At 36.4% G+C, this 17,129-nt stretch overlaps 2 protein-coding genes across 3 annotated transcripts; one reads left to right on the forward strand and one right to left on the reverse strand.

Annotated features, from left to right (window-relative positions):
- Positions 1-3,331: 3,331 nt before the first annotated feature.
- Positions 3,332-11,834, reverse strand: LOC128228615 (protein FAM185A-like). 2 transcript variants are annotated; one of them, XM_052940025.1, is made up of 7 exons: positions 11,261-11,834; positions 10,837-10,946; positions 9,292-9,381; positions 8,637-8,817; positions 8,266-8,361; positions 7,175-7,306; positions 3,332-5,555 (listed from the first exon to the last, which is right to left on the reverse strand). In XM_052940025.1, the coding sequence occupies exons 1-7, from the start codon at positions 11,760-11,762 to the stop codon at positions 5,431-5,433; spliced, it is 1,236 nt and encodes a 411-aa protein (XP_052795985.1). In that variant the 5' UTR covers positions 11,763-11,834; the 3' UTR covers positions 3,332-5,430. The 2 variants fall into 2 exon arrangements, with proteins under 2 accessions (XP_052795985.1, XP_052795986.1); XM_052940026.1 differs by lacking the exons at positions 3,332-5,555; positions 7,175-7,306 and adding an exon at positions 7,396-7,965.
- A 1,174-nt stretch (positions 11,835-13,008) lies between these two features.
- LOC128227795 (PI-PLC X domain-containing protein 3-like) lies at positions 13,009-14,149 on the forward strand. The gene is made up of 2 exons (XM_052938651.1): positions 13,009-13,084; positions 13,260-14,149. The coding sequence occupies exons 1-2, from the start codon at positions 13,009-13,011 to the stop codon at positions 14,147-14,149; spliced, it is 966 nt and encodes a 321-aa protein (XP_052794611.1).
- The last annotated feature ends 2,980 nt before the right edge of the window (positions 14,150-17,129 follow it).

Below are 17,129 nucleotides of genomic sequence, written 5' to 3' on the forward strand. Positions count from 1 at the left end.
CAACCTCACTTCAAAGTTTGGTGAACCTAGATCAAAGCATTCTCCTGATATTGCACGGAAATATTTTTTTACATTAGAGGTCACAGCGACGTTGACCTTTGACCTTGTGACCCCCCAAAATATAGGAGTTTTCTAAACCTCATGATCAACCTCCCTACCAAGTTTGGTGAACCTAGGTCAAACCATTCTCAAGATATTGAGCGGAAATGTTTTTTACATTGGGGGTCGCCGCGACCTTGACCTTTGACCTAGTGACCCCAAAAACAATAGGGATCTTCTACACCTCATGACCAACCTCCCTACCAAGTTTGGTGAACCTAGGTCAAACCGTTCTCAAGATTTTGAGCAGAAATGTTTTTTATATTGGGGGTCGCCGCGACCTTGACCTTTGACCTAGTGACCCCAAAAACAATAGGGATCCTCTACACCTCACGACCAACCTCCCTACCAAGTTTGGTGAACCTAGGTCAAACCATTCTCAAGATATTGAGCGGAAATGTTTTTTACATTGGGGGTCGCCGCGACCTTGACCTTTGACCTAGTGACCCCAAAAACAATAGGGATCCTCTACACCTCACGACCAACCTCCCTACCAAGTTTGGTGAACCTAGGTCAAACCATTCTCAAGATATTGAGCGGAAATGTTTTTTACATTGGGGGTCGCCGCGACCTTGACCTTTGACCTAGTGACCCCAAAAACAATAGGGATCCTCTACACCTCACGACCAACCTCCCTACCAAGTTTGGTGAACCTAGGTCAAACCATTCTCAAGATATTGAGCGGAAATGTTTTTTACATTGGGGGTCGCCGCGACCTTGACCTTTGACCTAGTGACCCCAAAAACAATAGGGATCTTCTACACCTCATGACCAACCTCCCTACCAAGTTTGGTGAACCTAGGTCAAACCATTGTCAAGATATTGAGCGGAAATGTTTTTTACATTGGGGGTCGCCGCGACCTTGACCTTTGACCTAGTGACCCCAAAAACAATAGGGATCTTCTACACCTCATGACCAACCTCCCTACCAAGTTTGGTGATCCTAGGTCATGCGGTTTTCCAGTTATCGATCGGAAACGAAGTGTGACGTACGGACGGACTGACGGACTGACGGACTGACGGACTACCGGACTGACGGACAGGGCAAAAACAATATGTCTCCCCCAGAGAGGGGGAGACATAATTAAAAAGTAATCAAGAAACGCCGCAATGCAACGAAACCAGGTGTCCAGTGATTTACAGAAGAACTTCAGCCTTAATTGTGCAATTCAGTTTCAACTGTGTTTAATATTTTTCGCAACGGTGACCTCTACATTGGCCCTAGGGGCCCCAAATGCAATATGTGGAAGTACTCCATAATCTATTCCTACCTACCAAATTTGGTCACATTAAAATAATTCGGAACCAACCGGTTACCGGTATTTATTTTGTGTAACCCTAGGAACCCCAAACGAAATCCCTTGCAAGTTCTCTATATATTATTCCTACTTACCAAATTTGGTTTCAGTATTTCAACCCCAACTAAGTCTTTTCAGTTTTGAACGGTTTTTTTCTATTTTTAGTAACAGTGACCTTAACCCGAAGGGTCCCAAACTCAAAACCAAGAAAGGAGTTCATAAACTCTTCCAATGTACCAAGTTTGGTCACAATAATATGCCAATCATAACGTAAGTTATTCAGTACTTGCCATTTTCTATTTTTAGTAACAGTGACCTTGACCATGAATCTCAGGGCCTCAAACACAGTCCCATGAAAGGTCTCTATAAAATCTTCCTGTATACCAAGTTTTTGTCGCAAAATGTCAACCCCAACTTCAGTTATTCGGATCCAAGCAATTTTCTATTAAAGAAACAGTGACCTTGACCCTAAGGCTCCATACTCAATCCCATGAAAGGTCTTTATAAACTATTCCTATATACCAAGTTTGGTCACTATATCTCAAACCTAACTAAAATTATTTGATACAATAATTGTTGCCACTCGGCACTCAAAAGCACAAAAATCCCCCCACATCAATCAAGGGTCATAATTTGTAGTCAGGGTTAATATGAAGTAATGTAATCAAAGTGTGTTTGGTACTAAAGTATGAAAGCCATTTAGTGAATAGTGTTTGAGATGGTAGTTTAAACCAAAAGTAGCCAAACTTTTTAAGTCAATCAATGGCCATTATTTGTATTTAGGATAATATGTAGTTATGTAACCTTATTGTTTGATGGCCTAAAACAACTGTGTGAAGTACTAAGTCAATTGAATGAAGTATAGAAGTAATCCCCAAATGTCCCTTCAACTTAAACCATAGAACAAGAGCACCGCGAAACGGAGCATTATACGCCCGAAGAAGATTCGGCTTGAGGTCCTTTTAATGTAGTGATGATTTGTATAAAGTTATTTGAAAATCGCTTTATTAGTTACCAAGTTATGGCCCGGACACGAAATTGCTAACGGACGGACAGACGGACAGACGATGGAGGCCATAACATAATACGACCCTTCGGGCGTATAAAAATGTGCCCTATAACTTTACCCTAGGTTCCTAAGTCAATCAGAGGCATTATTTGTATTTAGGATAACATGGAGTTAGGTAAACTCATTGTGTGGCGTTCCTGAACGATAAATAACACATTTTCTTACCATATCAAACTTACAAACCTCATATTAAAACACTGGACCTCTTGTTCATATCTTTGTTAAGATAAACAACATTGTTTATGTCATCGTTGTTAACTTTCAAATCCTTATTGCACTTAGAGGGGTGAATGCGAAAAGGTTCTAAGTGACATTAAATAAAGAAGAAGATAGAACCTTTTCGCTTTCACCCCTTGAGTCTACTGTCTTGAAGTTAATTGCTAAACTTGTTGATGTGCAGTATTCCTCACAAGATTTGATCCAACAGATTCAAAGGTACTTGTTTATATTTAAATATGTGAGCACATGATGAAATATTTCAACCTGAAAGTTATCAAAGATGTCATTAATCACATTCTTTACTTTAACAAAGTTATGAACAATTGACTCATTGTTGGTCAGGCATAAAATGTTACACTTAATAAAAATCTAAATTTCATTGCCTTTACATTAGTCACACACATTTATCACCATCAACAAAAAATATTATTTCCAGCAAAATTCCTGTCAGAAATTCTGCATCAAATATCTTTATGAATTGACAAACTGTTCTTAAACCTGTATCACAAATCAGGACAAACAAAGCTTGGGGCTTTTTATGAGAGCATGTCAAACTTGATGGGATCCATAGTAAATTTCTTGATATATATTAGTGGGTTTATCTTTAAATTTGGTAATACACAACATAGTTCAGGAAATACTTCAATAAATGTATTAATCTTTATTAATTCAAATTAAAACAGTGTACATGCTTTATATACAACTTAACAGTAAAACAAGTAACAACAGATGGCAGATTAGCATATTTCCATGATTGCTTACCGGGGTAGCACATTCAACGGTCCGAATTACCGCCCACTTACTGGGAGTTATACATGTTCATTTAAGGAATCTGTCACTTCAAAGAACTACATGGTAACTCTAAGAATGTATAAAATGCACATACAATACAGAGGAAATATAATTTAAGACTGTTAATCTGTGGGGATGTATCACTTTGAGTTGCTTCCATAAAGTCAGTATCACACAGCATAGGTAGAGCGGGATGTAACTTTACCCATCCAGCAAGAAATGATACAGTCGCACAGATCAACCGACTTCATAAATTTCTTTTATTTCACAGTATGTTTTTAAAAAAATGAGATTATAATTTTCTTAAAAGAAGCATCTAAATTGACAACAAAAATCATATTTGATTTGCGTAGGTCAAAAACTTGCAGCTTCAATAGAATGTCTTACTCATGTGTTAGTCCGATGAAATCATCGGTGGATAAGATAACAACACTGATCACTGACATTACTACAGAGATCAACTACTGCAAACAACTATTTAGAACTATTGACCTTTATAAAGCCATTTAGTTCCTGTTTGGTAAAAACAATGAGGCAGAAACTAAAACAGAAGTGCAAGCATTGAGATTCTACAAAATGGTAATTATCACAAGCCACATTAAACTAGACAAACCTCACACACTTAACAATGACAAATACACTGTTTGACACTAACAGTCAATGGTGTCTGTTTTACAATGCATAATCAACAAAGGGTGCATAAGTGTTACAAATCACAATTACACATGTAGGTCAGCAGAGTCTTAGTAGGATATGATGAGGGTATTATAACCAAACATGTAACTATAGGGGTGTATACGATAACATTTAAGGACTGATCACATTTACACAGTAGGGCATGCAAGCATATTCCATGAAGCCTGCCTGCGATTCTTAGTCATTTGCTCGCTTGCCCTACTGCATTCATACAGCAAGGAAAAATACCTTCAATACTTAAAATCAAATAAATTTACATTATAAATCATTATTCATTATGACTAAAAACAAGCAGCATCTCCTGCAATGGAGTATTTGTTCTGAAATAAATGTAACCAACAACATACGTTTGTATAAATGAATAGCTGATTTTTGTTACAACGATTAAATGACGTCGCGCTTATCCAATCGGAGTGCAATATTGAAACAAACATAACTCTTTGACTGTCATACATTACATATGTCAAGTTTCATCTAAACAAAGGACTCGAGGAGGCGAATAAAAATATATGTAAGTAACTGCAACTTGCTTGATTGGCAACCAATCCTTCATATAAAATACAGTGTGAATTAAAACATGAGTGCTGTATAAAAGAACCTTTTTTTATATATTCATTCAAAGAAGGGACATAACTTTACTCAAAGATATTGAGTTATGGGCCTACATGAACATATGCATATTGTCCATACATTCTTATACCTGTTGGATATCTTGAAAGTTGTTGTTTTTAATTACCGGTATGGCCATTTTTTTCCCACAATTACAACAATGTCACAAAGATAATCACAAAGCCCTACCTTTTTCTTAGAAAAACATATGAGCTATAAACATAAATTTCATATACGATCCAGACTGTACATTGGAAATAAGTATAAATTTATAATGCTGATTGAGAACTACCCAGTATTTACTATTAATAAGGTCCCCTTAAATTTGATGACAAAAATAAATCAAAAGGAAATATGTAAAAGGTATGTTGAGCACAAGCACATATTTTATGGTAAAATAGCACTTATTTACTGCATCAAGAAACATTGCAGTTTCATAAATCCACACTGTTTTCGTGGGTAGGAAGGCATTTCTTAGTCTCAATGAAGCCTAGACATTAACGAAGAGTACATAATATTTGTAAAAGTTCATTTGCTTACTCTTAGGGTAAAAGGACAGGTATTTTTTGACGAGTCAGACTGGCCACTGCGTGCAAATGATTAACTAAAGATGGCCTGAAGTGCACAATGTCAAGGTCACATGAGAGTTCATGACGAGGCATCCTTGAATATGTTGAGCGAGGCCAGCCAGCTGTAGTACTCAAGACTGATCCGGCCCTTGCCCGTCTTCACTTTAACTTCCTTCTTCCCGCTGTCCAAGTTGGCCAGAGTACCTGAAGAAGTAGAACTATTAATATCACAGGAAATAAGATTGTGTTTATCCAAAATTATATTCAATAAGGCATTCTATAGTTATATATTGTAAATTGTATTGTATAAAATTATACTGTACATAAAATTAGTTTGGTTCAATTCATTCATCCCTTGTAATTTAAAGACTTCAAAATGAACAAGAGGCCTATAAGGGGCTATGCTCTACTGGCATGGCTCTTTTGGTCATTTTCAATCCAGAACATGTATGTATGGGTAAAAGGCAACAAACATATAGTTCATGTTTTGTGTTTGGGTTACCTGAAAACATTGCACATTCAACATCTGAGGACAGAAAGTGTTGTAAGCAGATTAGTTGCATGAACTATTTTAGTATGTGCCAAGTAAAGGTCATCTGACAAAATAAAGTTTCTTTCAAAACTGTACTCATGGTCAAAATTTCATTTCTGTAGCTTTAAAAATAAAAAAGTTGGTCAAAAGGTCAAAGTCAAGGTCATCCGAGGACAACATTGATGCTCGTTTGCAAAACTGTACACATGGTCCAAATATCATTGCTGTAGTTTTAAAAATAAAAAAGGTTTAAAGGGGTTGGGCCAGCTTTGGGACCAGGGGCATAATTTCAACTGTTTTGCTTGAGAGTCATCATATGATGCTCCACAACAAATATCAAAGGTATGAGCTGTGTTTTGAACACAGGTGCATAATTTGAACAACCATGGTAGCAGACCACTAAATTATGCCTTATTCAAAATAGCAAGTGTCTGCATAGCTGGTTCAGACAAAAAGATTTTCAAACATTCCCAATTTAAGTATAGCAAACCTGTGAACCCCAGGGGATGGCCAGTAATGACTCTAGGGGCAAAATTTGAACAAACATTCACGAGCAATTGTGCTTAGATGGATGTGCCAACACACAAAAAGATTTTCAAACATTTCCCAATTTAAGTATACCAAACCTGTGAACCCTGGGGCGTGGCCAGTAATGACCCCGGGGGCATAATTTAAACAAACAGTCCCAACCAATTTTGTTTAGATGAAAGCGCGAACTACAGACACTTTGGCCAATAGAGCTAAAAAATAGCCTTTGGCCTTTCAACAAGAACATGGCAGAGTAATTCACAAAATCAACTGCAGAACCAAAAAGCAAGTAAACCTGGCTAAAAATAGACAAATCGCTCATGCAGACTTGGCTAAACATAGGTTAGCTAAAAATAGCATTTTTTTAAAAACTTTCAAGGCCCATAATCTAGGCATGCATGGGCAGATCTGGCTGGTTTTCAAAGGAACCAAGCTCTGATGGATATCTAAATACTGTACAAGTTTTATCTAGATACAATCAAAACTGAAGACTGTATCATGTTCACAAGCAATTGTTTACGGACACACTGACGCACGCACAGACGCACATACAAGGTACACATTACCATTGCATAAGCTCTTCTGGCCTTTGGCCAGTAGAGCTAAAAACGAAGAGTTCAAATTATGAATAGTGCAGCAATACACCATAACTCTTTAGCTAAAACACCACCTACTATACATTAATTTACATTTTACACATAATTAAGCTAAATTTTCAAGAAAAAAAGATCATGATTTAAAGCAAAAGGAAGGAACTCTGTACCAGTAACACTGGTGATGTTGTCAGCTTTTTCAATTTGCATATTGTTGAGTGCCACTTTCCCAGGATCGATGCTAGTCCCGGTGAGGCTCACCTTTCCTTTTTGAGATTCAGCAACCTTCACACAGACATCACCTACAAATGCAGACACAACCTTCACACAGACATCACCTACAAATGCAGACACAACCTTCACACAGAAATCACCTACAAATGCAGACACAACCTTCACACAGACATCACCTACAAATGCAGACACAACCTTCACACAGACATTGCCTACAAATGCAGACACAACCTTCACACAGAAATCACCTACAAACGCAGACACAACCTTCACACAGACATCACCTACAAATGCAGACACAACCTTCACCTTCACACTGACATCACCTACAAATGCAGACACAACCTTCATACAGACATCACCTACAAATGCAGACACAACCTTCACACAGACATCACCTACAAATGCAAACACAACCTTCACCTTCACACAGACATCGCCTTGGAATGCAGACACAACCTTCACACAGACATCGCCTACAAACAACATTCTCACAGACATCACAAACAAACAACATTCACACCAGTATCGCATACAAACATCCTTCAAACAGACATCCCCTACAAACACATTCACACAGACATTGTCTACAAACAACCTTCACACAGACATCGCCTGCAAACAACCTTCACACAGACATCGCCTACAAACAACCTTCACACAGACATCGCCTACAAACAACCTTCACACAGACATTGCCTACAAACAACCTTCACACAGACATCACCTACAAACAACCTTCACACAGACATTACATACAAGTGCAGACACAACCTTTTCAAATATATTGCAGCAATGTACTGTTTTGAATTTTAGACAAAATGCACTGAAATAAATATAAGCAGCAATGTGAATCCTGATTAACCTAAGCTTACCTATGTTGCTTGAATCGTTCACAATCAATCAACAATAATACATTCATACAAAACCAGGTGTGGACATATTTTTCATTCATATTTGTTAGAAATAAGTTTGCAATTATTTCATTAATAGAACATGCTGCATTTTCTCACAAAATATATTATACCTGTCCCAGTTTCCATGTTGATGTTGCCCTCTCGTGACATGGCTACCACACTGTCACCCCGCCCCACCTTAACAGATAGATTCCCATCCAGGCTGCCTGGAGGTAAAAGCACTACAAATCACAAACTAAGCATTTCAAACTTGCTTCATGTGGATAACTACAGCATACCTAAATGGTCAATTGCAACAGTAAACTGTTACTTCACTACATATTTAATACAATGCATAAAAGTTATTCCCGTGATCTATTCAAACCAAAATTTACTACCCAATACAGTTTGGCAAGGCATAAAAAAGACACATTAAATATCCTAAATCACCATTTTCTGAGACGTTTCTAATTATATCAAATAGTAACACTGTAGTACTTACCAACTGTGAGATCACCAATGTCAAGTGTGACCTGTGTGTTACCATGGCAACTGCCCAGGCAGATGTTTCCGTGGTGAGTGTGAAAGTGTGATTTATCAGCATAAACATCCTTCACCTGTATGTTACCATGGCGACCAGCACACTCCACAACCTGACCCTGCACTCGGTCTGCTGCGATGGACTAGAAGACAAATAATAGTTTGAAATTAAAAAGCAATAAAGCACAAGAGCGAAACAATCAGTTGCTAGCTTTTGCCTGTTGTTTTTTAAAGTTGTTTTAAGAGCACAATTCATTAATCTTTATTGAATGATGCCCTTATAATAACTTGCAAGACTAAGTTTTTGTTGTCAGCATCACATAGTTACATGTCTCATTTATTTTCCATGTAAAAAATATATATCAGTACACAGTTTTGATTTCTCAGCCTATAAACGAAAACAATTATGCTCACGCACACACACTTATTCGTACATTTGCACACCCAAGCGCACGAAAAGACAAAAAGACGAAAAATACAAACACATGTGTAATATTCTTTATCTATTTATAAATAGCACAGCTGCACTCAACAATGAAGAAATATTATTGGACTTATAACTACTATTGGAAGTATATTTCAAGCAAAGCCTTGGTTAGGATTAAAATTTCCCTCACCCCATCTACAGAGGTCAGCCGAAGATTGCCCTGTAAGACCTTGCGCCCGACGATGTTGCCCTCCTTTGTCTCTACATTGATGTTGAAACCCTGGAAGACAATATCTCTGGTGTACATCCAAGTTTTATGAGATGGATTATGGTTCTGTACATATCTTATATTAGATTCTTGTGTACAAATAAAAGACATTTTTGTGATTTGTTATAAATAAAAGTGGAATACATATGGATTTAATTACAAAAGGAATATTTAATTATAATTCATTATGGGACTCTTCTCTTTTCTTTACCAATATCAATACAAACAAATAGCACTGATTACCTTTAGTTTTTAGTGTAATGAAATCATACTAATTTTAAAATAAACAGCTGATTTCTCCAAATGCTGTTCAGATGTTCTGCAAAGCAAAATTCTCTATTATAATGACTCTTTGAATCTATGTAATAAAAGACTCGATAATTAATACATGATACTCATTACAACTCACTTCCATAACCTAAGATATAATCTATGGTCTTCCAACTGGTTGCTATGTCTGCTGAAAGTAAAACCAAGTGATACACACAAAAACATATAAAATCATTGTCACTTATGTCTTAACAAACATTGTGTTAGACTGCTGTCATTACAAGGATAAAAAGTCAGAAAAACATGCTTTAATAATTTAAATAAAATTATCATTTATGTGATGTGCTTATTCTCTGACCAAATGCTGCACTTCAAGTCACACGTACGATTGACTTAAAGAATAAAAGGTAACAAAAATAAATAATTTTATTTAAAATTAAGCAAATTGCTATTCATAATAGTTGCATGTATGATATATTTATTTTTTATGAACTGTGCAAATATGAATTGCTGATATATGTAATTAAAGGTGTGCTGTTAATAAAATCATGTGTTAATCACAAAATTTCTCTTTTTTTAAAAAACCTATATCATTCAAGGTCTCTAGATATTTTCTTTCAAAATCATTAATGAAGAGACATTTACAACATTCAATAAATATAAATGGCATTCAATATGAAAATGCTATTGAATGGACTATAATTTGGAAAAGGTATACTGCCTTATGCCCTATTTCCAACTGTTATACCTACATCAGATGTTTTTATGTTCATGTATATTATTGGGCCAATCGCCATATATCATAAATTACTGAAATCAGACTTTATCAAATTTAGTGTTTTTAAGCAACATTTTTATAAAATAAAATGTATCCTTTAAAATATTGCTAAACTGATACAATTGAATCAAGAACAAACTTAATTTCAATTTAAAATGTGACATTAAAATGTTATACATTTAAGAATAAAATCAAAATTGAAGTCAATAATATATCGTGCCTTTCTGTCAAGTATTGGTTGGTTCAAAATTTAAAAGTAGTCTTAAAAAAATAACTTTAAAAAGATTTTTAAAAATTTAATCTTTGTTAGTTTTCTTGAATATGAGGTGTACTTGCACTTTAAATCTTACACACAAATTAATAGCTAACGATGATCCGTATTTTAACAAGAAAAAGCCACTAACATACAGTTCTAGTACCTTGATGTTTTTCAGGAGGCAATCTCCCTTGTGAGTTTTAACATGGACATTCTGGCCTTCCATCTGTTCCACACATGCTTCGCCAGTATTTGTACAGGACACAGACACATCTGAAAAACAGAAAGGACATTCATTTTTAATATCACTAAACACAAAATTTCACAATTGGATCATTCTGATTATATCTCAATTATTATCATTCTCAGCAACACTGACACTTAAAACAGTTTGTGGATGCATTTTTTTTATTTAAAGCAAAATACATTTATTTTCATTTTTAGACAAAATGAGAATTTATTTTCAAAATTTGAAAATTTATAAGTTTGTAATAGCAACGGGAGTACAGGGGGCAGAAACAAATTATTTTTATCTATTCTAGCCTACATACAAATCAATATACCAGGATTAAGTAAACATAAAGTACCGTATTGGATTGGCACTTGAATGTGGCAAAGCATCTCCAGCGGACGGCTGATTTTATGGTCAATTTTCAGGTCAATACCAGTGTTGAATTCTTTGACATCCAAATTTACAATATACTGTTTCGTCAGGTTCTGCAATTCCGATAGGCGAATTTTGTCGTTTCCCATGTACAGTACATTTATGAATAATTTATTCATTTCTGGGTATTTTTGTGGGTCGATCGGCCGGATGTGAACATCCATTGGGGAGCTGACTTTAAGTTGGCCATGCTTCTGAACATCAAAGTACCACGACTCCAGTACTGTTCCAAGGTCTGGCACCTCTGACTCTATTTGTTCTTGCCGTAGCTGGTTTTTGAAGATGGACCTCTGAGCTGAAAAAGTCCGCAACTTTCTCGTGCTCACATAACAAGCCCCCTTCACAGCTGTCAAATTACGACGGCAGGAAACGGTACGTGGTAAGTAGCGAAAGACTAAGAGTTGTACAATGCTTAGTTGTACCATTCTAGAATGATGGCTAAGCTTAGGAAGACGGCAATTAGACAACCTCGCCTGACTTTGTTTTTCTGTAAGCGACACCTACCAAGGGAGGTAGTCAATTCAATAGTCAAAACGGTAATGCGTTATTCCGGTTTTAGGTTTTCTGAAAACAGGAAAGAATATTTATATACTGCATAATAACATTGTTTTATTCCATTGCTTCATTGTTAAATAAGTATTCTAGTATTATGCAGCAATTATGAATAATAAGTTTCTACAAGATATATGGCAAGTTGTCATTGATTTGCAGGCTTTCTGTTTTTTACTTTCTACTTCTTCATTTTGTGTTGTATACTGTATATACATTTTGTAGGATTTCATTTTGTCATTTTTTGGCAATCTACAGTACTGTAGAGCGATATATGAAAAATAGACATCTGTATCAAGTCACATAGACGACAAAATGCTATATACAAAATACATTATTATTTACACGGTCAGATTTGCTCTGAATGATATGGAACTACAGTAAATTATGTTAACCATCAATAATTATTGTCATTGGTGCACAAATTTATAAGTGTGAACGGCAAATTAAATACAACTTCAAATCCACACAGTAGAACTAGTAGAGATTATAAAAAAACAAGACAAGGAAGAATTAAAAGCCACAGCATGTGCCGGTCAAACAACGTTTCAATTTTACCAGGCAATACAGCATTACCGCTCATCCGGGGGTGCGAGGTATACCCTGGTAGTTCGAAAGCGCAATTTATTTAAAGGTCATCAATTGAGATGTGGTCGCTATGATACTTAATGGCATTCTTGGTCGATAAATGTTTTTAATCACAGCGGTTCATTATGGTTCGTTCATTATGAATACATGTACATGTATATGACACATGCGAGCCGTGCACCATACAAGATAATCAACATCTGAACAAAATGTCATTTCAAAGAATGTTAATGAGGCTTTCGGCAAATTTACAATCTTACGTGTTGCTTTAGTTTTGTATTACTGCAATATCTCAAGCATTTGTCACCCAGGTCGCAACATGTACCCGGGGGCGTTTAATGGTTGATGCATTGCATACAGGTTGACTCCACTAACATTTGCCCCACATTCAACGTTGGATAGCTGATGATGCATTATGTTATTAAATATTAGTCTAAATCACTAATTATGTTCTTTGAACTGTTGGGATTTTGAAAAAGATCTCTCAATACTTAAACTTTTGAATATATTTCATTTCTAATCTGTGCTTTAGTGATGTCTTACGTTCGTTGGATGTCACAGTTACCCGCATGGCTGACACACATGCCCCTCTCGTGTCTCGCTATCCCAGGTAAGTTGCTGGTTTCAATATAAAATAATGACTTGATGTACAATGTGGTTTAAACTTAATATGGAAATTTACAGCGCCATTGCAGCGTCTGGACATTTTCTTCAAAGATATGTCTACATCAATCCCTTCATTGAAAGGATTTAACAACTTAAGTAATTTCCTTTTCTGCGTTTAGGTTCGCACAACTCCGGCACAAGTGACCTTGACCCCGCCCTAGGTATCGCCGTTGACCAGACGGCAAGTATCCGTGTCCTTGGCAGCACATGCTGTGGTTCATCAGTGGTCAGACAGTGGTCCAAGACGCAACATTTGTCGATCTTGGAGCAACTAAAGGCGGGTGTACGATATTTTGACTTCCGTGTCGCTTTGCACCCCCGGACCGGAGATTTCCGGTTTGTTCATGGACTGTATGGTAGTCTTGTAGAACAAACTTTATGGGATATCAAACTTTTTCTGCTACAAAATCCCCAAGAAGTGGCAATACTGCACTTCTATCGCTTTTACAATGTTGGTATCGAGGCCCATAAGCAACTGTTGGCTTATATAAGAACCATCCTTGGCGAGTTATTGGTTCCCCGCCCGTTTTCTGGACATTCTCACACGATGTGGGGCACCACGCTAAATACCTTATGGCAAACTACACACAGGGTGATAGCCGTGTATAATGATGACGGCGGCGCGGACTTTCCCGACATATGGCACGGGGAATATGTGGACTCTCCCTGGCCTAACACGAACAAAGCTAACGATCTGATCAACTTCCTGGAAAACAACTACACCAACAAACATCGTTATAAAAATGATACATTTTACAACTGGCAAGGAGTATTAACGGCAAGAACAAAAGATGTCGCATTGAGCCTTAGTTCAAGCCTAGAGGAGCGACTGGCGTCGTCGGCAACAGCGAGTTTCGTGAAGTGGCTAAGGGGCGGCAAGGTACCGGGACCTCAGGAGCTGAATATTTGTACGGCAGACTTTGTGGAAAACCACGACTTCATTCCGACCGTTATTGCGCTGAACCAACACATGAGAGATATACCAAGGCCCTTCATTGCACAAAACTAGCTTGCTTTATAGCCCTTTGGTAATTGACAGACGTAACATTTGAAATTACTTGCTTTTAAGTATTCTGCGTGCATCTAACATTATTTGGAATGGGTTTACTTCTTATGTTTTAACATGTTTTAAACTTTAAATTGATGTTAAATGTAACAACAATAAATAAATAAATTCTACAGTCTTCTCTAATGAACAGGCGTGTTGTGCGCTGCTACATAAACGTTTAATCAGGCTGCAACGTGTGCCGCGTTAACCTTCAAACGGACACCATGGACTCCCGCAAATTCCAGCGGTCGATCAATTATCTCAGCAGCTCAACAGATCAATTATCAATTACGATCAAGAGTATCCGAAATTGAAATGGATAGATGCCATAATATTAATAGAGATTAACATAAATATAAACTACATTCAATGGTAGGAACATACATCACGCGCACCTACTGAAACGATTCCACACGGTCTAGAAAAAAACACATAATATTATGCTATGATGAATATAGAAATGACGTCCGCCGGGTAGCCTGCGTCGACGTGGAATCATTAAAGGCAATCGGACTGTTTTATATCATTCTAAACAGACATTGAAATTAAATAGTCGTAACAATCATTTTACAAGATTCAGCCCCCCCCCCCCCGCCCCTGCCCCCCCCCCCCATTGTCGTGCATGAAAAATACCTGGATTGTTGACGTTTTCCTAGACAGCGTTGAATCGTTTACGTTCCTACCATTGTTTTAGTTGAATTCGAATACCATTTTCTACATACAGAGCTATACGTAGAAAACATTCTTTAGAATACAACATACTTTTTTAGCAAATGAAAATGCTGATAGACATAGATAGTGTTAGACTTAATTAAATTAAAGCTGCACTCTCTGAGCTTTTTGACAACTTTTTGTTTTGAACAAGTCAATTTTTGCGAGCATGCATGGAAACCAGTGATATAAAACTGCTGACAAAATTCAGATCGAAGGTTTTCATATTTATGTTCAAAAATTGAATTTGTATGCATTTTCTTAAAGCGTTAATTACGCCTTAAGCCATAAATTGTTGAAAGGTACGACTACCGCTACTCATTCGATACACACTCCCTGTGTCAGATTTTGCGTTGACAATGTTTCAGCCAATGAGTTTGTATTCTTAGTCAGAAATATGACATGAAGTAATAATTTTAATGATTAAGCCGATGACAGTTTACTTTAGGTCGTCTAACTATTACATAAAATACGAAATGGCTTAAGATTATAAATTCTTAAAAAGAACTGCTTTCTTATATCAAGTTGTTTCACATAATATGAAATATGATAAGCTTCAATAAATAAACTGTTAATGTGCATTGTACTATACCATATTACACTGTTCAATATTTGTTTGTCATATATAGGTAAGACTCAAGTCTATGGCGGCCCCGCGTGAACAGTGACAAATCCCTAATATGTGTCCAAATTATGTCACAACCGTGGCCGGTCCCTAAAGCGTCCCCCAAAGGTCGTCACTTATTTTTATATGACGTCATCTGACGTACGAGCTGTCAGGGAAAATAACTTTCAATAGATTAATGATTGGTTTTCTCTCTGAATATAATCTTTTTTAATCATGATTTACAAACAAACAGGGAACATCAATTGTAGGGGGTGACATCCCGACCCCCCTCTTGTTGATAAGCGATATTCAGGACATTTTTATGCAGGGGCTTTCCTTCGAACAACATAACATGATACACACAATCACTGAAATAAAACAAAACCGCAAAACAGACTATAGATAAAACATATGTGATAATGTCTAGCATAAAATTGAATGTTATTAAAATTGGTACCAAAATTCTCAATTTATTCGTAATTGTATTAATAAACCAGGGACACCGTAGTTTAAATGAATACAATTTCTGGAATCCTAACCAGGCTAAACCTCACCCTGACACCGTGAATATTGATAGATGGATGGATGGATGGATGGATGGATGGATGGATGGATGGATGGGTGGGTGGGTGGATGGATGGATGGGTGGGTGGGTGGATGGATGGGTGGGTGGGTGGGTGGGTGGGTGGTTTGGTGGGTGGGTGGGTGGATGGATGGATGGATGGATGGATGGATGGATGGATGGATGGATAGATTTATTCGTGCATATATGTATGTCATAGTAACAAACCAAATATCTCATAAAGTTATAACACAGACTGATTAACAAGTATTAGTGATGATATCTATACTAAAGCACAACATCTTTAGAATGCTTTGGATACATACGTACGTTAAACTTGTCAATAATTTTAGAAACAGTCCCTGAGTCAGTACTCGTAAAGCTAAAATTACTATCTATGTTTTCTTGTTATTTTATTTAAACTTGGATGGCTATTCTTATCAAAAATATAATCCTTCCCTATACTATCTGCTACATTTACAAAATAGTCATTAAAAATGTTTGCAACTTCCCTATTTTCAGACACTATTTTTTCATTTTCAGTTAAAATTATTTTGGGTTGTGAAGTACTTGATTTATTTGACAAATAAGGTTTAATTGTATCCCAAAAATCATTTTCCTTACAACCACCTATACAACGTTCTTGGAAATAGTTATTGATTGATTTCATTTTTAGTTTATTTACATAATTAATTATGGTAATGCATTTTTTTTGTTGTAAATAGCCTTTCTTAATTCTCTATTCATATATGGGAGTTGTTTGCTTCTTCTATACATTTCTTTCACAGGAACATGATTATTAAAAACATCTGTGACATCTGATTCAAATTTCTCATAAATACTGTCTATACAAGATTGCTCATTTTTGGTAGGATCAAAAGTTTGTATATTAATTTTCGAAAGATCATCATTAAATGCTTCAATATTAAAGTTTTTAAAACTTCTGTACTCAATTTTTTGCTTCTCATTCTTTGGAGTATTGTTGTTTATAACTGTACATACTATGTTGTGACAATCGCTTACACCTGATGGAAAATTTAACGTTTTCATACATTACATCT

Source organism: Mya arenaria, chromosome 3, assembly GCF_026914265.1.
Source record: "Mya arenaria isolate MELC-2E11 chromosome 3, ASM2691426v1".
NCBI lineage: Eukaryota > Metazoa > Mollusca > Bivalvia > Myida > Myidae > Mya > Mya arenaria.